At 45.3% G+C, this 22,336-nt stretch overlaps 1 protein-coding gene across 2 annotated transcripts in view; it reads right to left on the reverse strand.

Moving 5' to 3' along the window:
- The window catches only part of PPM1M (protein phosphatase, Mg2+/Mn2+ dependent 1M), a 33,178-nt gene extending 10,893 nt beyond the window's left edge, over positions 1–22,285 (reverse strand). The window contains exons 1-8 of one of the 2 annotated variants that reach the window (XM_014605057.3): positions 21,936–22,283; positions 15,383–15,506; positions 14,683–14,937; positions 13,549–13,661; positions 11,979–12,063; positions 6,438–6,556; positions 5,360–5,423; positions 1,645–1,752 (exon numbers count right to left, since the gene is read on the reverse strand). In XM_014605057.3, coding sequence (XP_014460543.3) covers positions 1,645–1,752; positions 5,360–5,423; positions 6,438–6,556; positions 11,979–12,063; positions 13,549–13,661; positions 14,683–14,937; positions 15,383–15,506; positions 21,936–22,177 — 1,110 coding nt within the window. In that variant the 5' untranslated portion in view covers positions 22,178–22,283. Of the gene's footprint in view, positions 1–1,644; positions 1,753–5,359; positions 5,424–6,437; positions 6,557–11,978; positions 12,064–13,548; positions 13,662–14,682; positions 14,938–15,382; positions 15,507–21,935 lie in introns of both variants that reach the window. The other variant, XM_019490019.2, reaches the window with a different exon arrangement.
- Positions 22,286–22,336: the final 51 nt, after the last annotated feature.

Consider the following 22,336-nt stretch of genomic DNA (forward strand, 5'->3'; position numbering starts at 1 on the left):
ATGAAGTGGAACAGCTGATCAATTTTGTTGATCAGCAAAGCTATGCTCCTGGCACAGCTGATCAACTTTTCTGTGGAAAACAAATGTCACCTGTTGTCCTACCCACTGATCTTGCAGGTCATCAGGTGATGTGTTCCCTGCTTCCAGAGATCTGCCTGCAGAGATCTCAGAGTCATGTCTCTGGAAGTATGAAAATCCAAAACAGTCCAGTGTGGTCTCAGCCCCAGGACCACACTGGAGCATATTTGATTCTCTACTGCAGTCCCAGGACTAGGACTGCCTATCACCTGATTGGAGGTCTCAGGTTTGGGACTGCACCGAAGCAAGTTTGACACTCTGTTAAGGTCCCAAAACTGGGCTGTCAGTCAACTGATTGGTGATCCCAACTTTGTCACAGCACTAGAGTGGCCTGGCTTTCCCTGTTCCCAGAGACATGCATCTCTGGAAGCAGGAAAAGTCAGGATTCCCTGCTTGCAGCAGTGCATCCCCACCAATATCTGGGGCAAGCCTGGAAGCAAGGAAACCCAACTTTTCCTGCTTCCACAGATGTGCTTATAGATTGCTAGGAGCATGTCTCCACAGGCAGGGAAATCTGGGTAGGTGCTCCCCCGGGCTTGGGTCCAGTCCTGCACAGGACTGGGCCCCTCAAGCCTCAGGTGTGCTTGCGTGTGGGGGTGGGACAGTACAGGCAGCTCTAGCCATAGAGCAAATAAACATCTGCCACAATAAAGGAGCATAATTTATTACTACCTTTTGTTGCAGCCATGCTGTGGTGCTGCAAAAGGTATTGATGTTTATTTGCTGTCACTTTGTGTTACTGTAATTTTTTTTTATGGCAGCATACAGGTGATGAAAGGCAACTTCTCTTTCTACCTTTAGAGAAACTGGGTGTTTTCAAGTCAATAGGGTCAGATGGGATGCGTCCCCTAAAGTACTGTAGTAATGTCAGAGCCATTGCTATTATTCTTGAGAACCTCGGAGATTGGGTGAGGTCCCGGATGACTGAAAAGTTGGCTGAGCTGTGAAATAGAAGAACAGAGACAATAACTGGAATAACTAACAGACAAGAAAAATGCAGAAGAAAAGGATAGTCTTGATTAGTGGAAGAGGAAGTCCATTCAAGTGTGTGGAGGGTCATTAACGTGCAGAATGCAGAAAGATTAGCTGGGATCATGGGTAGATTATAATGGGCCATAAATGTGTGTGTATCAGTGTATAATGAATCATGTATGCATTCAGTCCTTGATTTTTAATGTCTAGTAAGTTGATAATTTTTTGTTCCCGGGCTTGTCTTTTGAAGGTGTTTTGCAAATTTTCTTTTTAATATGCTCTTGTCTTGCATTCTTTGTGGCTGGCAGGGGACAGAACAAGGAGCAATCATCTTACATTACAGCCAGGTAAATTTAGATTGGATATGAGGAAAAACTTTCTTGCTATGAGGGTGGCTAAGCACTGGAATGAATCTCCATCCTAGGAATCTCTGAAGTGCAAGTTAGGGAAACACTTGACTGGCATGGTTTGTCAGGGATGATCCTACCTTCAGCAGGAGGGTTGACTTGATGGCCCCTTGAGGTCTCTTCTAGCCCTACATTCCTATGATTCTATATTTTATTTTAGTAATCTCCATCTCCCGTATTCACTCACCTTAGGGATGCAGGAAAGAAATGGCTTGACTTTAACATTGGTGTCAGTAACTTTCAGCTGGTGATCTCCCAGTCCTCGAGAGACAGCCAAAGTCCCCAGCAAATGAGTCTGGAACCACACACAGAAAAGCTTGTGTCATGCTGGACTGTGGTTTTGTGAATGAGATGAGGAAGCTGCAAGTCCTTGGGTCTTGCTACTGTGCCTCTGACCCAAGCAGAATTTTATAGAGAGAAAGGACCATGCCACACAAATAATGGGACAGGCCACTTGAGGCTGACTCAAATTGAGGATGCCCCAATGTGAATGAAATGTTAGATGGAGCAAATGCCTCTGAAACATTTCACCAATGCAAACTCAATGGCATCAGCTAAGCTAGCCACATAGCTTGCAGCACAAGTCTGTAGGTGCTACAAAGATTTACTGTGCTGGAGCAGGAGCTCAGCTCAGGGCCACAAGGATTTTGGCAAGTAACCTTAATTCTGGGGAACAAGGAAAGTAATCTCTTTTTAAAGAATAAAAGGCAGCTTTTCCTTGTGGTGATCCTTGCAAAATAAAAGTAATACAAGCTTCTGCTAAGTGGGTAGCAATTAGGAAGCTGAAGCACAAGGCTGGCATGATAGTCCAACCCAGATGTGCAGAGAGTTGCTAACCCGCAACGGTGTCCTCTAAGAAATCCCCTGCCTAGATCTCTATACACAGTAGTGTGCACAGAAGCCAGACTACATAGCAACATCTCCTATGAATTCTGTCCACACAGGAAAGGTGAAAATGACCATCCTCCCAGTAATTGGCTTCTTTTCTTCTGATAATTGTATGTCTGCCACCCCTGAGAACTCTCACCCACTTCCCTCTGCTGTTTTTCATTATGCCGTGCCTGGTTCCTGTGATCAGAGACCTGAGGAAGAATGTCTTGCATTTGAAAGCTCATTTAACTTTGGACCAACGGTGTAGTTGGGATAATAAGGGAGATCACCCTAAGAAATCCTTGCCTCTTGTACAGTAGTGTGGTCAGTGAAGATGAATCGGTCACAATGAGGGCAGAAGCAGTGAATGTTTTGCAGACCCACCTCTAGTTGATGATGCTGGCTCTAGTTATAGGAACACTAGATTTGCCAGATTAAATTTGGAGTCACAGTCCATTTATTTTGTATACTTTTTGTCTTAATTATCATTACTCAGTATTTCAGAGGAAGGTATAACTTCCCCTATCGGCATAGGTGGCAGAAGGCTGGTGCTAATGCAGCTTAGCCCCCCAAAATGCGGGGCAGTGGGTAGGGCTGCAGGGCAGTCCATGGGTTCCAGGCTGCAGCAGGGAGGAGAGAGGGGTGCGCACACTCAGACATGCAGCCAAGATTGATAGATTCATAGACACTAGGGCTGGAAGGGACCTCGGAAGATCATCGCGTCCAGCCCCCAGCCCCAGAGGCAGAAAGTCAGCAGGGATCATAGGATCCCAGCAAGATAAGCATCCAAATGTCTCTTGAAGGCGTTCAGAGTAGGTGCTTGATCCACCTCCAGTGGCAGTCTATTCCAAACCTTGGGGACTCAGACAGTAAAGAAGTTCTTCCTCATGTCCAGCCTGAAACGGTCATGGAGGAGTTTGTGACTGTTCAACCTTGTCATCCCTTGGAGTGCTCTGGTGAACAGACGTTTCCCCAGATCCTTGTGAGCACCCCTAATAAACTTATAGGTGGCCACCAAATCACCCCTGAGCCTGCACTTTTCCAGGCTGAAGAGTCCTATGTCTCTCAGCCTCTTGTCATAAGGTCTGTTTTCCTGACCTCTGATCATGCGCGTGGCTCTCCTCTGCACTCTCTCAAGCTTCTCCACATCCTTTTTGAATTGTGGAGGCCCAAACTGGATGCAGTACTCCAGCTGTGGCCTCACCAAGGCTGAGTACAAGGGGAGAATGACATCCTGGGATTTGCTTGAGAAGCATCTATAGATTCAAGCCAGCGTTTTGCTTGCTTTACTAGCCATAGCATCACATTGAAGGCTCATGTTCATCTTGTGGTCAATCATGACCCCCAAGTCCTTTTTGTTTGTAGTGTTAGCTAGCGTAGCACTGCCAAGCCTATAAGCATGCTGCAAGTTTTTCCTCCCAAGGTGGAGTACCTTGCATTTTTCAGTGTTAAACACCATCAGGTTCTCATCCACCCATTTCACGAACCTGTCAAGGTCTGCCTGGATCACCCTCCTGTCCTCAGGTGTGGATGCTTTACCCCAGAGTTGGTGTTGTCAGCGAACTTGGCCAGTCATTGCCAGGGATTGCAGCCCTAGCATGTGGGTTACTGTCCAGCATGGCAACTAGGCAAGTTTCAGTCTACTCTGTGAAACAGAAGGCAAGTGGGGGGCCAGATTGAGGCCCCCACAGTGTGGGAGGGAGTGGGGCAGAGGCAGGCTGCTGTTGCAGGCTAGGCTCTGGCCCCACTGCTGCTGCCCCAGGAGCAGCGTGATGCCATATGCCTGCCTTTGCTGGGTTGCCTAGGGCTCCAGCAGCAGGGTGCAGAACCCAGCCCACAGTGGCAGCCCACCTCTGCCCTGCACACAGATTGGGGGGGCATGTGCCCCCTGGGCCTCTGCTGGGGTGCACACGGGCGGGGGCCACCCCGCGCCCCTGGATGAGCCACCTGGGGCTCCAATATTCCCACAACTTACCCTGGGGCCCCATTCACCCCTGCCTCTGCCCCACTCCCTTCTGCACTGGGGGGACCTCGATCTGGCCCCCATGCCTCTTCCCCATGACGGACTTGCCTGCTGGGGGAAGGTGCGTGGGTGCACGTGCGCAAGCGCTCAGTCCCCCCAAATAATAGTTTCTCTCCCTCCGCCTGTGCCTATCAGTATCTCTCCCTGACTCTTGATCCAAAATGACAAGCCCTGCAGCACAATGTTTAAATATCCATTCCAGAAAGTGTCATTATTCATTATAACTCCGGATACAAAGCCTACATGCATATAAATATCTAATTCTGCTTTGAATTTTGTTCCTGTCCTCAACATAACAGAAGGCAGAGCATCTCTTGGCTGAATTCCCTCTCAAGATCCAACCATTCCAATAGCTGGAGAACATATTGCACTACATTTTGAGATCTCACGCTGTCTGCCCGTCCTCCTGAAGGAGGTCTAATATAACATGTGATTCTCCCCCTTACAGGAGTTCAAAAGGTGAAAACACCATTGATGATTAGGAAAACTCCTGGATCACAAATAACAAATAGGGTAGAAAAGCATCCCATTTCTTGGGTTCTCCTGTCACCTAACTTCCTTAAAGTTTGATTAAATATCTCCACCAATCCATCTGTCTGTGTGGGGTAGAGGCTCTCAGGTGGACTTTTAAAGGTCCCTGTAACAAGGTTGCCTGCCCCTTTAAGAGGGGTCTGCAAGCCTTGTTGAGTAGTTATAGGTATGGAGAGACTCTTGGTAAGAATCTCCTATGACCCCTCGAGGTCCCTTCCAGCTCTAACGTCTATGAAATCTGCACCAGGCAGGTATCAAGAAGCACCGCATAGTTACAAAAGCAGTCTGAAGAGTTTTGACTGGCATGATTCCCCGGAGCTTCTCTCTACACTGGCTGAAGAGACTACTTAGCTTAGAGGCAACTAGACCAAGCCTCACTGAAATGTCTCTAAATAAGCAAATTGAAGGAGTCTCAGCAACTGTTGCCATCTGCATATGCAGGCCTAGGAGGGTGTATGTTTATAAAGCATTCAGTTACCTGCTTCCCATGACCATGGATGAGAGGGTACTTGAGGTCATCTTTTTCCACTGTCTTGTATCCCCTAAAATAGACATATTTATGTTATGTTATGTTATGACTGTGAACCTCATTATCCTGGTTTTGTTCAATCGCTGTTGTCATCACTATTGTGTGAGCATATTACAAACTTGTATGGACTTATCTTCAAAAACACCCCTGTGACAGGAAAATATTACTAGCTTCTTATGGACAGGGAACTGAGGAATAGAGAAGCTAAGTGACTTGCCCAAAGTTTTATAGCACATCTGTGTCTAAGTTGGGAACTGCCTCCAGATCATCTGAGGCTTAGCCTCAACTCCACAATGACATTTCCTCCCTTTCTCACCATCTGGAATCCTACTTGTCCCTGTTCTAAGCTTAGTATTCATTCTACAAACCTATATTTCTGTTTCCTGAATTCCTAACAGTCCTTCTAAACAGCCATGACCTGGGCTTGCTCATGGCTGGCATGCAGCCTGTTTTTGAAGTAACAGCACTGCCCTGGGAGGCTGAATTTGGGTGACAGTTCATTTGTACTCTTCATTCTCAAGTCCAGTATAGACACACCAGCACATTTTGGTGTGGGAATTACTAAGCTATTACCATAAGGTTTAGGTGTTGATTTTTATGTTATGACTGTGAACCAAATAGTATGAAATGAATCGCCAGCTCCAAATCACTAAAGTCCTTGTTGACAACCTCAGTAAAGGAAGCTGTAGAATTGAACAGCCTGAGGCTAAAATCCCTCCTTACTCCTCCGGGGAAGTTTGCAGGTACTGAGGCATGCTGGCAGGGGAGCTTGCAGCGTTATTGCTTTATCTCTTGAGTAGAGGACTTTGGATTGGCAGCCCTGCTGCCCTCTATCTAACACCTGTCATCAGTACTAAATACACTTTTCTTCCCAAAGAGCATTATGCAGGAAAGAAATGTTCAGTGGGGCATGTTTCCTTCCCCTACATTACCTCATGGCCAGAAATAAAAAAATCTGAGCTGCTTTCTAAAGACCTATTACAGTCAGTGCAATTACAATGGGTCTCTTGGAGTGCTGGAGACTCACCAGCCTGCCATGAAATAATCCCGGTAAAGGACTTTATGTCCCACATCACCTCTTTTCAATCTCCTTGGAAATTCAAATCGTGTGAACTCATCTGCCAAGAGCTTTGGGTTGAGAAAAGCCTGCAGAAAAAATCAAAATGGAACAGTCATATTGAGGATTAGGAATGTGCTGAATCTCCTCTGAACCTGAATAGCCTTGGTCTCATAGACTGAAGATGACTGGAAGTCAGTAATACGTCTGTGTTCTCTTGCTAGCTCTGCCACTGACTTGGCATGTGATTTAGGCAAGTGAGGGTGCATCTACATGAGACACTTACTGTGGAGTAGATTAATTAGCTCTGAAGTAAACATTACATATCTACATGTGCATCCCTATTAGGCTGGAGTAAACTAATCAACTCTGCAGCAGGATAATACTTCTAAATACAAGTACTTTAATGCTGTGGAATTTTTTACTCCACAACAGTGCACATGTAGATGCTGCCCTGGATGGCGGGGGTGTGAGGATGCTTCAGTGGGGGGTTGCCTGCCAGCTATCCCTCACTTGAGCACCTTCATGCCTCAGCCAGCCCTTCTACAGCATACTGAGATGCGGGGAGCAACCCCAGGCTGGCAGGCTCACCTCTGGGGCCCCCCTGCCAGCCGGGGCTGTTCTGACCCGGCTCAGTGTGCTGCAGTCCTTCACACATGCTCAAATGGCAGTAAACGCCAGAGTTTATTGCTTTGCATTAATTGCCTAGTTCCTTCACCTAAAATAGAATCATAGAGAAATAGGACTGGAAGGGACCAACCCCCTGCCTGATGCAGGATCATCCCTATCCAAACCATCCTATAGAAATCCATAATCTAAACTCTTCATAAATCTACCATCAACCCTGACACAACATAAGACATAACAGCTTAACCTGTTACGGATAAAGCAGGGGAACCTCAGAAGCCAATGTCCTGCTTCTATAAAAGATTGTTAATATATGCTCAAGAGATCCCAAGTAGAGGGCTATGCCCCGTGCTACAAAGGAAGGCAAAAACCCCTACAGTCCTTATCAATCTGAACATGGGGTAAAATTCCTTCCTGACCCACAATTATTGTGATCAATCTGACCCTGTGCCAAAGGGGCAAGACCCTCTAGCCGAGAACAGAAGTTCCTAGCAGGAACTTTAGTTCTAGCAGGAGCATTGGCATACACCAGTCAAAATCCTCAGCTTTGACTGCAGCCAAAGCCAATGTCTAGGTCATCCTGGACCAGTGGCAGGCGACCCTCTTCTTGAACATCTCCACTGATGGAGAGTCCAAAATTTCCCTAGGCAGTCTATTCCACTGCCTCACTGTTCTAACAATGAAGAAGTTTTTCCTGATATCCAATCTAAACCTACTTCCCTGCAACTTCATCTTACTCTCTGCAGCAAGATAGAAAAGTTGCTTTCCCTCTTCTTTATTGCAGCCCTTCAGATATTTGAAGACTGCTATCATGTCCCCTCTTAAGCTCCTTTTCCTCCAACTGAACATACTCCTTCAGCCTCTCCTCATATGACTTGCTTTCCAAGACTTTGATCATCTTCGTCCCTGGCCTCTGGATCCTTTCTACCTTCTCCATATCAATTTTGCAATGTGGAGACCAAAACTGTATACAATATTCTAGGTGAGGCCTAACCAGTGTTGAGTAGAGAGGCACTATATTACCTCCTGTATCTTACACCTAATGGCTCTATTCATGCATTCCAAAATTGCATTCCCCTTTTGATTCTGCTATCTACCATGATTCCCAGATTCTTCTCTGTAGTGCTGCCATCCAGCCAGGTGTAATCCATTTTATATTTGTGTTTTTGATTATTCTTTCCAAGGTGTAGCACCTTGCACGTTTGACCTTCATCCTGTTAGTTCCAGCCCAGCTTTCCAGTCAGGATCCTTCTAAATTGTGCTCCCATCCTCCAGCTTGTTCACAGTCCTTCCCAGTTTCATGTCATCTGCAAACTTACTCAAGAAACTTTTTATGCCAGCATCCAAATAATTAAGAAATGCATTAAACAGTATTAAGCCCAGGACAGACCCCCTGTGGTACTTAATTTGAAACCTCCTGCTGTTCTGATATGGATCTGTTAATAATTATTTTTTACTTATGGTTATTGAGCCAGTTGTCTACCCACCTTATAGTAGTTTTTTTCAGCCCATCTTTCTCCAACTTGTTTATGAGAAGGTTATGCTGGACCTTGTTAAAAGCCTTGCTGAAGTCCAAGGCAATCAGGACTCATTGTAGAGATGATATCTTTTATTGGACCAACAAGATTTTTGCAGAAACATTTCTTTAATTGCAAACTTTGAGGCACAAATACCCTTCATCAGGCATTGGAGAAAAGATTGTAAAAGTTCTCCTGGGTAGAAATGAAAGTTCATATTTTATAGGATTTCACAGAGGAGTCAATAGATGCAAAATTCCTCTGGGCAGTCAGGTCATAGCTGGTATGGAGTCTCTCACCTCCTGTGAGGATTTGTCATTATGCAAATTACCTTGAAGCAAAGGCAGGAGCAAGATCTCAGGTTTCAGGTGGTCACAGGTGCTTCCTGCTTGAGAAAATATGAAGATTTCATTTTTAAAAATTGTCTAAAATTCGATATCTTCCATGTGTCAGGTATCCAGGTTGTAGCCGTAGTTGCTGAAGTCCAGATACACTATATCCACAGCTATCTCTACTACAGGTTTCCCTCAATTTATGCTGTACATGGGTTCCCGGAGAACAGTGCAAAAAATGAATTTGCATAAAGCGAACCCACCTTACAGTGTAACAAATAGGGATAGGTTCCCATGATGGTGAGGGAGCGAGTGAGTGAGGCTGGGTCTAGGGAAGGGGTGGGGGGAGGGGTACCACTCCCAGTGGTACCACTCCCTTGTGCTTTGCTGCACAAGGCAGCAAAGCAGAGGGAACAGGGCGGTACTTACCCCAGCACCAGCTGCAGTGGCCCTGGGAGTGGCTGGTGCCAGCTACCTGTAGCCACTGGGCTACACCGTGCTCCACCTGTCCTCACTCACCTCTGCTCCTGGGCTGTGCTGTGCTCTGGTGCAGGCAGCTGGTGTCAGCTGCTCCTGGGGCCACTGCAGCCAGGGCTGGGGTGAATGCTGTGCCCCGTGCCACCTGGGGTTCCGCTTGTCTGTACTCACCCCAGCCCGTGCTGGAGCAGCCCCGGCAGCTGACACCAGCTGCCTGCACCATGGCATGGCGCAGCCAAGGAGCTGGGGTGAGTCCAGGCACGGTGGGGCAGGTAGAGCATGGTGCAGCCAAGCAGCTACAGGCAGCTGGCGCCAGCTGCTTCTGGGGCCACTGCAGCCGGGGTTGGGGTGAGTGGGGGCCCTTTCCCCTCCCCCCACAGACTTATCTGCTTGGAGGGGGGGGCATCTATGCTGATTGCATAAGAGCGAATTTACCTCACATATAACGAATTATGGGTCTAAATATGCTCATCACATAAGAGTGAATTTGCATATAAAGAACCCGCATAAATTGAGGGAAACCTTTATATCCTTCATCCTCCCCAGTAGTTACTTCATCAAAAAAGGAGATAACATTTATTTGACACAATTTGTTTGTCATAAATCCATGTGGCTTCTTGTGATCAGCCTTTCTTCTTTCAGCTGCTTGCAAATGGCCTTCCTTAGGATATGCTCCAGTAACTTTCTGGCTATTGGGGTGTGAGGTTGACTGGTCTGTAGTTCCTTAGGTCCTTCTGTTGGTCCTTTTTAAAGAGGGGCACTATGTAGGCCCTTTTCTAGTTTGCTGATACCTGGCCCATCTCCCACAATTTCAGGAAGATCATTGTCAAGGGCTCTGAGATCTCCTCTGCCAGTTCATCAGTACCCTGAGATTAAGTTCATCAGCCCTGCTGATTTTAAATCAATTCAGATCAATCAAAAGGTCTTTAAACATCTCTTTTGTTATCTCATCCCTTAGCTTGCCCCCTTACTTATTCAGATAATTCCTATTAGATGTCTTGCTGCAGTTTAATTATTTTGTAAAAACTGAGGCAAACCATCTTCTTTGCATCTTCTGTTAAGAGTTCTCCCTGGCTAGTTAACGGTGTACATACCCACAGCTTCCTTGGTCCTTTTCTGGCTGTCATACTTATAGATTCTTCTCTTGTTGTCTTTAACCTCTCTCATCATCTTGTTCTTTATCTTTGCTTTCCTGATTTTGTGCCTGGTTCTTTCTATTTTCTGGTATGCTTCCTTGGCGACCTGCCTATGTTTCCATTGCCTATATGCTTTCCTTTTGCATTTGAGGTATCCTAGAAACTCCTTATGCAGCTATACTAGTCTCTTGCTATTCTTGTACTTCCATCCTGTTGGAACAGTTTGCTGTCCGGCTTCCAATACCATGTCCTTTCTAATCTCCCAGCCCTCCTTGGGTGTCTTTATCCTTCAGTATATAGGAATGATAGCACCTGAGAACTGCGTATGAGAAGTGCTATATAAGGGCTAAGTAAAATAATTCACCATGATTGGCTGACATTGTTCTCCTGCTTTATCAGTGGCAGGTGAGGATGCTATACCTTATGGTTGTGTGAAATGGTTGATTGTGTAGTTATAGTAAAAGATTAGACAAGGATTTGTATGAGATATTTTGGATAGGGCTGAACCTGCTTCAGGCAGAAAGCTGGACTAGATGACCTCCAGATGTCCCTTCCAGCCCCATTTTTCTATGATTTTATACTTATTGCAGAAACTTGATTTGATCCCCTTATTTTCTAGGTTGGTATATAGAGGATGGTTATGATCAAAGCACTGTAAACCACATCTACAATTTTCTGTAACTAGTGGTAGGAGTTTTGTGCTTCCCAATCTGGTCCTACGACATTTACCAATTTCTCAGCATTAATGCTTTATTTTGCACAGCAAACAACAGCCTGACAAATCTGGACGAGTTTCACGATGTTAGAAGGAGCTCTGCTGCTGGAGGCACTTGTAGGCCTCCTACTGGTAAATGGTACAGGCTAACACAAAGGCAGGGCAGATGTGCACCTTAGAGACTAACTAAATTGGAGATATATATACCATAAGCTTTCATGAGACCGAGTTCATTTCGTCAGATGCTATGAAAGGACATGCACAGAGTAGTGTATAAAGTGGAGAGTGATTTGAATACAAGACAGGAAGGGAGGGAAAGCAGGGGCAGTGCTAGGAGAGGCAAACTAGCAATAAAGGACAGTCATACAAGCTAATCCAGGTAATGGGATAAGACTCCATATTCCTCACTTAGATCATACTTAACACAATCCAGTCTGTGGATGATTTCTTATTTTGTGATTTCCTGTTCCATTTGGCTTTTAAAGTTTTTCTGTCTAACAGCTATGCTGAAGTTAGAGATGGAAGTTAAGTGTTCTTCCATGGGCCTTTGTGTCTTTCTGAAGCTTATATCAGATCAGCATTCATTCATTTTTACTTGCATAAACTGCCCCATATATCCAATGTGAACAGCAGAGGAGCACTATAAGCAGGTGATGGCATATGCAATGTTGATAGAGGTTCTGTGGCTAAAAGGAGAAATCACTCACCAGGTGTTGGATTCTCTGCCTCTCTGTCTCAGGAGTGAATTCACTGCTCAGAGCCATTATGCTGTGTTTCTGAACAACAACTGCCCTGCGTAGACAAGAATTGACATTCTAAACCTGTAGTCATCAAGTTAATGCTTTCTTAACTTTAATAATTATTTTGGTTTGTTGTATGTCATTGTACCTGTCTGTGATAGTAACTGTAGTACAGCCCCTCCTTGCTGTGTTCCTACTGATTTGTTTTGTTCTATGGAATCATTTACACCAAGCATAAGGAGTAAGAAAGAACTCAGTTACATCATGAATGAATCTGGTGCACAGAATGGACATGGCTGTCTTAATTTAGTGCTGGTGGTACTTCAGTAACCGCACACTAGTACAAGAATAGCATTTGGGACAATTGGTTTAATAGTGACAAAGAACATTACTGAAAGAAGCACTGGATTTGACTATACGTAAGGAGACTTAATAGGATGGTTTAAAATCATACCTTCCCCTGCCACTGCTTCTCTATATTTGAATGAACCCACAGCCCCTTGAAGGGATAAGGAAAAAGGAGTATAAGCATTTCTGATATCATGCAGACTGACAGGTTTGTATGTCTAACTGGCTTAAAGTCACCTGGAACATTTTAAAAGTGAACATAAAAAATTAAGTATTATTTTGAACTGGCTCTATGTCATAGGTGTATGCTTAGTATTCCATGACAAGTCTGGTTAGTCCTCAACACATTCCACACTGTATCTCTTCTCACCTTCCACCTCCACTGCTGCAACTGGGTGCTCCGGTATACATACAGACGTCTTGGATACATCCAGCTCTTCTCCCAACCCCCACCTTCTTTGACACTTACTATCAATGAACTCCCTTTCACTGCTTGTTCAATAAAAGCTAGTTTTCTAACAATCAGCTGTGTTCTCACTCCCTACTCAACCCTACCTCCCTCGTCATGCCCCCTCCCCCCTACACAAGGAACCTAAAAGTGTGGATCCAGGTACTTGCTCCCCTCTTTCCCCACAAAAGTCAGGCAAGCTGAGGCTGGTTGACCTGGGTCTGAGGACTAGATCCAGTTTGCAGGCCATATGTTTGACACACCGGCTGTCACCTATGGCCTGCAGGCTGGATGTGGCTTACAAAGCCTATATAAATAACCTGTCACCATCATGAGTTCACTGGCATGTTGGTGGGGCCCCTGCTAGAGCTCTCCTTGTGCAGCAAGTTCTCTGAGCCCACCAGCATGTCAGTGTGGTCACTGGCTGGAGCCACTGCATGCGTGCAGCTCCAGAGCCCAAGGGGGCAAATGCTGCCACCACTCTTACCTTCTTTTTCCTCACAGCTCCAGCAATGCGTTTCTATGCAGCCCTCAGTCCATTTCTGATTGTACAATTTGGCCCACTTACAAAAAAGTTTGAGCACCACTGCTGTAGGAGAATCACATGCTAGCAAGGAAACAGTGTGTTGGGCAGCCCAATGCATCAGATCCATCTGCTCAACCTATTGTATCATACCATCCACTGAGTTCCCCAGTTTTAATCTGCCTGCAAAATGCACTCAAGCTTGGATCTGAACCCACCTGCTGTCCCCAGCATTGGCCACAAAGAGCTTTCCTTGGAGGTAGAGGACAGCCAGAGCAGTGCAGCCACCTGCCTGGTTTGTAGCTTTCATCTCCTGACAAATCATTTCATCCTGTTGATAGAAACAGTTTCTGTTTGTGACATGATCTGTGGAAGTGAGAGTATCTCAGTGAGGGTCAGAGGGCCAGAATCTTAAAAGGTGTTTAAGTGCTCAATACTCTGTGAGTGAGATGCCTACATAATGAGCCAAAGACTAAATGCTGGATGATCACTAGAGATGTGGTTAAACAATTAGTATTGTTTTAGTTCACTTCTGCTGTAGCAGCCCAGGACTCCGGCTCATGACAGCTTTCTGAACCATTAGAAACCCAAGAGGAAGCTAAGGGCAGGTTTTTCGCAGGCAGAAATAACAGGCTGGGCAGCCTGTGTGGATTGGGCACTTACCTGCATTGCCCTTGAAAAATCTGTCTCACTCCCAGCACAGGTGGTGCAATCACCATCCCCAGAGGTGTTCAAGAGGAGGCTGGACAAGTACCTCGTTGAGCTTGTTTGAACCCAATTACCTCCTGCCTATGGCAGGGGACCAGACTTGATGATCTTACAGGTCCCTTCCGGTTCTACTATTCTATGATTCTAACTTGATCTGGTCTGAACTGGGTTTATTTCAATTTAGTTTAAATTGATTGGGAACAGGTCTAAGCTAAACAGCAATAAGCATGTCTTAAACCAGAAAGAGCATTCACACAGAAGTTGACTAAAGCAGTGTAAATGTTGGGGTATAAAAAGGACTTTGAGAGCTTCAAGTAAGAGTGGAGGCACTTGTCCCTGTGGGAGGCTGCAGCTCCAAATAAGAGTCTATGGGCAGTGTGACTACACACTAGCCAGCCCAGTTTCTTACTTTTTGGAGCACCATGAGGTGGATTTCTCTCCGGTGAAGAGGAGAATACAAGTGAAGAGTGGTGTAGCCTCAGTCAAGTGAAGAGTCCTTTAGTCTCAGTCATGAAGGTAGAACCTGGACTAAGCTGTAAGTAGCAGTGGGCCCTGCTTAGGTCACTTATGGCCATTGTTGGCATGGGGTATCACAGAAGAAAGGATGGTGTAGTTGTGTGGGTATCAATGGAAGAATAACTTACACATTCCTGAAAGGCATTCTCTAGTGCTCCAATGATCACATCTTCCTGGCAGATTTGCTTTTCCTCCACAAACAGTGGGTCACTGTTGCAAATGCAGCAGCCCTTTAGATGCATGGGGGGATGAGGTTTTATGATCCCTTCTACCACTTCCTCCAGCTTCTGCTTGATGCAGTAGTGCAAGTAGTTGGAGGCAATTATCGCTGCTTCTGGGCCACCGTGGCCATCAAATATTGCCCAGTAATAACCAGTCAGATACTGGGGGGAGAACACAATGAACCTGAGAGTTCGCTTAGGGCAGGTAGCAGAAACAAAGCTAATCAGCAAGCAGATCAATTCCAGTGCCCCCCCGCAAACTCCTGGGCCAGGCCAGGTCAACACCTCCCCCCCCCCAAATCCTGGAACATCTCACCAATATTACTAAAGTGCCCCTCCAGCCAAAATAATTGCCCGCCCCTGATTTAGGTGGTCATAGAGAGAGTGGGACCAAGGCTCCATGGTCACTTCCATCCTAAGGTCAGGCCTTGCTGCTTCAGACTTACTCTTTCAGGACCTAAGGTAATCCTAGGGGATTCAATGGGACGTTTTCCAATGTCTTCTATGGGGACTGGATCCAAACACAAAAGTAAAGGTTCCAGACAGGTATGTGCATCCTACCCATATAGGGGGTGGTCATTACATAAGATACAGATAGATTAATCACCTGATTGGAGCAAAGACTCAACCATTCTTGATTCTCCTCCAAGCTAGTCTCTCTCCTCCTCATGGATATCTTACAGCATGTTGCCTGATCCTCATTGAACTCTGATTTCTCCACGTTGATGACTCTGAGGATACAAATACTACAGTTAAATTCAGGATCTGGGAAACTGACATAGTAAAGTACTTGACATTGTGCCAGGTCCCAGACAGCTGTGTAAAGAGCTGATGGAGCATATTCTGTAAGCGCAGCACTGTAAACTCTTACAGTTTTAACATGGAACTCATAGAAATGTTTTCCTTAAAGTCTCAGCTCCTGGAGTCATGTGACTATATGGAACTCAGATTGCATTCTTTTTTAAAACAAATTCCTCTCTCTCCTGGATGCATAGAAATATCTGGGAAATGTGACCGCTGTACTTTGGACATGGCATGAAGTTCATCAGTTACAGACTGCTGAGGTCGCTTTCCTCTCTCTAGATGATCGTATTTTTCTGTGTCCATAGGTATATTTCTTCTTTTACGGACAAGGTTGTTTCTTGTGTTCTGGCACAACTGTTTTTTTCTTTAAAAGATTATCCAGATTTGGGCTGAGATGGCCAAGAGGATCATCAGGAGGCATGAATTTTGTATCTTTTTGTATTGCAAGCACATGCTTAACTAGATGAAGATTTTTTACATTTTTGCCAGACCCAAAATTGATGTCACTTCCCAAGGTACCATAATGACTGGGAGTTTATATACTCAACTTTATATATTCATACTGGATGCTAGCATGCAACTCACTTTCACTGCTATATTTATTCCTGGGTAGACAGTTATTTTGATGTTTGTTGGACTCACGTTTGGTCTCAATTTTACATTTTCTATATTCATTCTCCTAATGATAAATATTAACCTGAATTCCCGTGTCCAGTTTCGATTGAACCATTGTTCTATGTGCTTTCATGGGCAAAATACAGTCCTTCTCATTGGCTTTCCTTGATTCTACCATATCTCCAAAAAGTCCTCATCAACAGTATGCATTTACAGTTTTTGTGTGTGAAATCTGCAGCTCTTGGCAAAATGGCTCATCTTATCACAGTTATAAGGGAGTTTTCCAAATACAGTATGCTTGGGGCCATGTTGCCTTCCATACCTGCTGCATGCTTGTCTGTAAGCATGCTGTCTCCAAGCATACTTCTTGCCAATGGAAAATTCTACCCCGCGAGGATTTCTGGCTACATTTTTTGTGCCTAATGCCTGGAAGACCCCTTTTGGTGCATTCTGCTCTGCCGGCTGGATCTTCACAATTTTTGCTGTCCTGCAAATTTGGATAGTTTTTTCTAGGGACAAATGTCCCTCGTGCAGTAGCCTTTTTTTGTGGCGTTGCAGTATCTGCAATGCCACAAATAATCCTAGAGATTTTGCCGAGTTCCCAAAAGCACAAGTTCTTACTCAGTCTCCTTACTTGGTAACATATTGATCTATACATCTATACTTTTTCATGTTGTTTATTTGTATGTAAAATGTCAGTGTCTTTCAAGGGTCTCATTCTTTTTTGGCATTTCATTTAACTGCAGATTTGGCCTTATGTGAAGGTAGTGTTACATACAGCCAGGGCTTCTTCACCCACAATATGCAAAAAGACTGAGGATTTTACTTTGCCATTTTTCTCTTCAGACCCTATGGCTACTAAGTATCACTCAAACCTTTGTGCATAGGCTCAATCTGCAGCTGGATCTGGTGTATAGCCCTGGTCCTGGTATGCAGGCTCACACCTGGCATGTGGTCCAAGACCCAGTGTACTGGATTGGCCAACATGTAGGGTCAGTCTGTAGGCTCCATCCAGTGTGTGGGGGCAGCAGCAGGCAAAGAAGCAGGCTCAGCTTCCTACCTGCTGCTATTTAAATGTACTTCAAGGTAAAATCTTTTTTCTCTTCATACAGCTGTATGAGTTCTGGTTATGCAAAGCCATAGTTATGTTAGGCTATTGTTAAGCTAAGGCACTGAAGAGGAACTTGGGAAGAATAGGCCTCACACAACACACAAATTCAAGAAGCCTGAACACCAAGAGTGACAGCAAACAAGCCAACACTCCCTCATTCCTCATAATAACATCAGCCTTTTGAAAACAGGGTGTACGTTACATTCCAAGGTATGTGAGAAATTATGGTAACTGGCTACTACCTATCTGAGACACTATATCCAAATTCTCAACTGTTCTAAATTAGGGAGCATCTCTATATTATTATTTTTATCACTAAACCCACTAAGGGGTCAAACATAAAAAGGCTGATCAAAATAATATAGCGTTTAAAACTTGAAAGTTAATATCATATTTTCTGGGGATGAAGTAAAATGTTTTTTAATGCCTCTAGTTGGTAATACTATACCTGCAACATAGTAACTTATTATACCCCCCACTATACATATCCCCATTCTTTTGCCACTTTTCAACTTTCTGGCTCAAAGTTCAGAGGCAGGGAGTACATACACACGTTACATTTCTGATACATTAGCCAGCTTAACTTTTAAGTCGACTTAACTGTCAGAGCATACACATGTATGTGGAGCAGAGTCAATTTAAATGTAGGCAAGGTCATAGACCTTCAAGGTATATTATCTTGATTCATATTATTTAAGTCAACTTAATTCACAAGATGGCTGCCACCTTGTCAAGGAGCTGAACATGTGTACACTGCAACATGGCCTAAGTTAGGTCAACTTAGGTCAACTTAGTTAAGTTGCCTTATTTTAAGTCAACTTAGTATGTGTGTATGCACCCAAAAGAACTTGCATTTTGGAAGCACCTGAGAGGCAAGGCAGTTCAGGAACATCTCTTATGGATCTGAGCAAATACACAAAACTAATTAAAAGGAAGAAATGCAAGCTCTTTTACAAGGTATAAACATCCCACATGGTATGACTGAGTGGTATCAGTCATTGCCAATAGTTGCTAATCCAGGGGTGTCCAACCATTTTGAATGTGGGGCGGGATCATGAACTTTTTATCACCCAGTGGGCCAGCAGGAGTGGGCGCTCGTGCAGCCTGTCCAGTCTGGCTGCGGGCTGGGGGGGCAGGGGTCAAGGGGCGCCACCTGACTCTGCTGTGTCCTCCCTGCCACCTGGGCAGCCTCAAGGATGCTTCTACATATGCGTGCCTGGGCCTGCGTGTAGGGGACCCTACAGGGGGGTGCAGGATGTGCAGGAACACCCCCTGTTCCCTCTCCCCTGGGGCAGCCTGAGCCCAACCAGCAGGGCTCCCTCCCTCCCCAGGGCCCGTGACTCACCACCCCCAACGCGATGTCTGCGGGCACGGAGGGATGCAGGGATGTGGGAGTGGTGTCAGCTTCCCACCTCAACAGCCACAGCCATGGCAGCAGCATCTCTCACAGGCCTGGCCACAGCGTCCCTCCATGCCGGTGTCCGCACCCCTTGCACCTGCCTGCCTGCTGCACCACGACCTGCTCTGGCCCACACAGCCAGCAGGACAGCGCAGGGTGGGGCCAGCATGCAAATGAGGAAGGGAGGGGCAGGGCTAGGATGGGACACAGTGAAATGAAGGGGGAGAGGAGGAGCTGTACTGCATCTACAATGTCAAGCTGACGCGGTGCATGTAGGAACCTTGTCTCTTCCCCAGCCCTTCAGCAGCCATTAGGAAGCTGCTGAGGGGCTGGGGGAGGGACAAGGGGTGGGAACGAAAGTAAACAGTGTTTACTTTCGTTTCCCAACAGCACTGCGGGCCACAGAAAATGGCTTGGCAGGCCACATGGCGGCCTGCAGGCCGTATGTTGGACAAGCCTGAGCTAATCTTTTTGCCAGTGCAGATGTGTACAGATACGGCAATAGATATCCATATCTATTCTGGATACATTCTGGATATGGACTTAATGATTATATTTATACTGAATAATACTTGTCAATGTTATATCATTGTCTATTCAAAGATTTCAAAGTGATTTGCAAACATTAAAAAGTTTATTAATCACACATTTCCTCCCTTGCAATGCCTGAAGGCCAAGTGATATCTTTATTCCCATCCCTCCCTTTTAGAGATAGGGCCCAGACCTACAGTTTAAAAGGCATTCTTTGTTTTTTGGATCTTGTATTTGAAACCCCCAAATCCCTGACTTCAGTTAAGTTTGCCCAATTCTTGAATTTTATTGCAGTTATGGGCTTTTAGCTTCTCTGAAAACAAGGCATAAACTCCCCAGCTGGCCACCCAGAACCAACAGAGGCTTTAGAAACATTAGCCCAGTAGAAGTAACAGAGCATGTATGTGGAGGAGTAGGAAAAGGAATCCATATCTCCTGAGTCCTAGGCCTGCGCTCTAACCAGTAGACCATGTTTACTCTTTTCAGCCTCAGTCATCTATCTCTCCAGCAAATTATACATTTGGGCTTACTGCATTTCTTGCAGAATGAGGAAGAAGTTGGTAAGTAGAAAGAGCACAAATGTCAGTACGAACTACAGACATAGAGAATTACAGGTGCCTGTACATGAGCGTGGAGGCTGCTCTGGTGCGCAAGCAGATTCAGTTAATTTAGTCTGCTGGAGTGTGGCAAATACCATGCTCCAGCAGCCTCCTGCATTTCATGTATCAGCATCCCCCACACTTAAAAACGGCAGCGGGAGCACTTGAACTAAATTGAAGGAGCTTTAGTTCAAGCACCACCGCCACCATTTTTAAGTTGCGGGGATACTGAAACAGGAGTCATGGCATGCTTTAATTAAAGCGCTGTGCTCCCCACCCCTACAGCACATGTAAAAGTGCCTACAGTGTGGTAACCAGTTGTGCACACAGTTTGAAATGTTACAGTACCTTCTGGTACCCAGAATATTAATGCATAAGCCAGGACTTATGATGTATTTAATTGCCCTTAGGTCAGGGTAAATTTCATGCCTGCTGTTGCTTCAGATATTCTTTTCCATAACCTTGCTTACATTTGCTCCAGTGTGAAAGAATGCCTTTTCATAAACACAGTCTCACTGTATTCTGGTTTGTATTACTATCCTAATGCCAACAGAGCCAACATGAACCTGAAGACACCCTCCCCTCCCCACCCCAACTGCCTTACTGCTCTGCAATGAAGTGGCATCCTCCAGCTCAGCACAGCCTGTGCAGAGGCAGGGATGTCCAGAGAGACTCAGTGCCCTGCCAGCTCCCAGCTTCCTGCTGCACCTGGGACAAGGACCTACAGGGGTAGGGACAGACAGAACCAGGGATGTTCCTGTCTCCTTGGCCCAGCCCTGGAGAGGCTCAAGTTGAGCCAGGCTGATTCCTCCACCAGGGAGCAGCACCAACCCACCTGCCTGTCACCCTTGAACCAACAAGTTCATGGTATGGTTATGCTGCCTTGTGCCACTTGGGCAATACAAAGCGGCTATGAAGCCAGGTTAAATGACAGATGACAATTCTTGGTAGGTATACTATACGTAGTGGTGAATCATATCAAGTAAGCAGGGGCAGCTGGGGGCAGTGCAGTTGCACCTTGCTTTGATTTCTGGTATACTCAGATTTTAAAACCAATTGCCTGGCAGTGGCAGCAGCATTTCTATTCAGGCAGAAGTCAAGGGAGTCACTTGACTTCATGGCTTATTCTCATCTACCTGATTCCTTCTAAACTGTTCATCCCACAAGTGTTAATGATTCTCTCCTTTTTTAATTGTCTTAATGTTCCACTAATCAAATGATCTGTTCTTCTGCTCTGCTGACTGTTCCCCATAATGTAGCTCCTGGTTCATAGCCCTGCAGACTGTTTTTAACTCTAGCTAAAAACATTAGCTTGGGTGTGCAAATATTAACTCAGGTGAACATTGACTTAGGTGTGGAAATAACTTTCAGTAAAGCATTAGATGCACTGTCAAGAAGCTTAAGAAGGCTTGATTTTGTTGTATGAATCTGAAAGGGATGTACATTTACCATAACTCTAATGATTACAGGATGAGAGAAACAACATCTTTTGATTATTTTGTCTAGTTTGTTGTATTTTTAATACATAATATATGATATAGAAAATTAATAGACATTCCAATAAAGTTATATTTCTTTTTGCTTCAATTTTTAAACCAAGTAATATAGTCCTAGGCCCTTAGCATACTAGTTTCTTTTTATATCATACCATCTGAACCCGCCTCTTCAAAATCCTAGATTTGCCCCTGCATGTAAATCTTTCAAGGCTGCTTTGGTAGACACCTAGGCTTAGACTGCTACACCATGAGGACCATGGCCCAGATATGAAATAAAGCACAATCCCAGCATGTGAAGATTAAAGTCTCATTTGCTGCAAGCTGTCTTAACAGTTGTACCCATTCTATTTACTTCTTGTCCTATCTCCAGTGGACAAACAGAATAATTTCCCATTGTTCAGTGTGGGATTTGAGTAAGACTGTCAGAATAAGGCTGGCACATTACTAAGTCTAGATCTGTCATCCTTTGGTTTCCACCCAAAAATCATCAGGACACTTGTGTGTTCTCTCTCTCTCTCTCTTTCTCTCTCTCTCTCTGCCAGAACCAGCCATGTGCTGACTCCATTTCCCATTCCACCCGGAACTCAAGAGAGAAAAGAACTCACTCTGCATAGCCCGTCTTCCACGGCAGCAGCCTGTCCCGGGCTGGGCAGTAAATAGGCCGCTTGCCAGGCTCTTTCACAGACTGCACTCCATGCAGAAACTTGGGTCTCCGGTAGGGCAGCATGGGGGATGCTGGTGCCTGTGGCTGCTGTAGCTCCTCACCCTGCCTGAGAGAATCAGGTTTCAGTTGCTTCACCATGGATCTACTTCTCAAAGGATGTTTTTTCAACCAGTTTGAAGACATTAAAATGAGAGAAAGGGGAAATCCACATCAGCTTGCTTGGCTGGAAAGGAGGAAGTTGTAGAGGGCGTAGGAAAACAACTGAGAAACAAAAGCAGAAGTGGCTGTCACAGGATGACGCATAAATGCTAATGTAGGGATCTGTGCAATCAGTGACCTCAG

The sequence above is a fragment of the Alligator mississippiensis genome, chromosome 12 (genome assembly GCF_030867095.1).
Source record: "Alligator mississippiensis isolate rAllMis1 chromosome 12, rAllMis1, whole genome shotgun sequence".
NCBI classification, from domain to species: domain Eukaryota; kingdom Metazoa; phylum Chordata; order Crocodylia; family Alligatoridae; genus Alligator; species Alligator mississippiensis.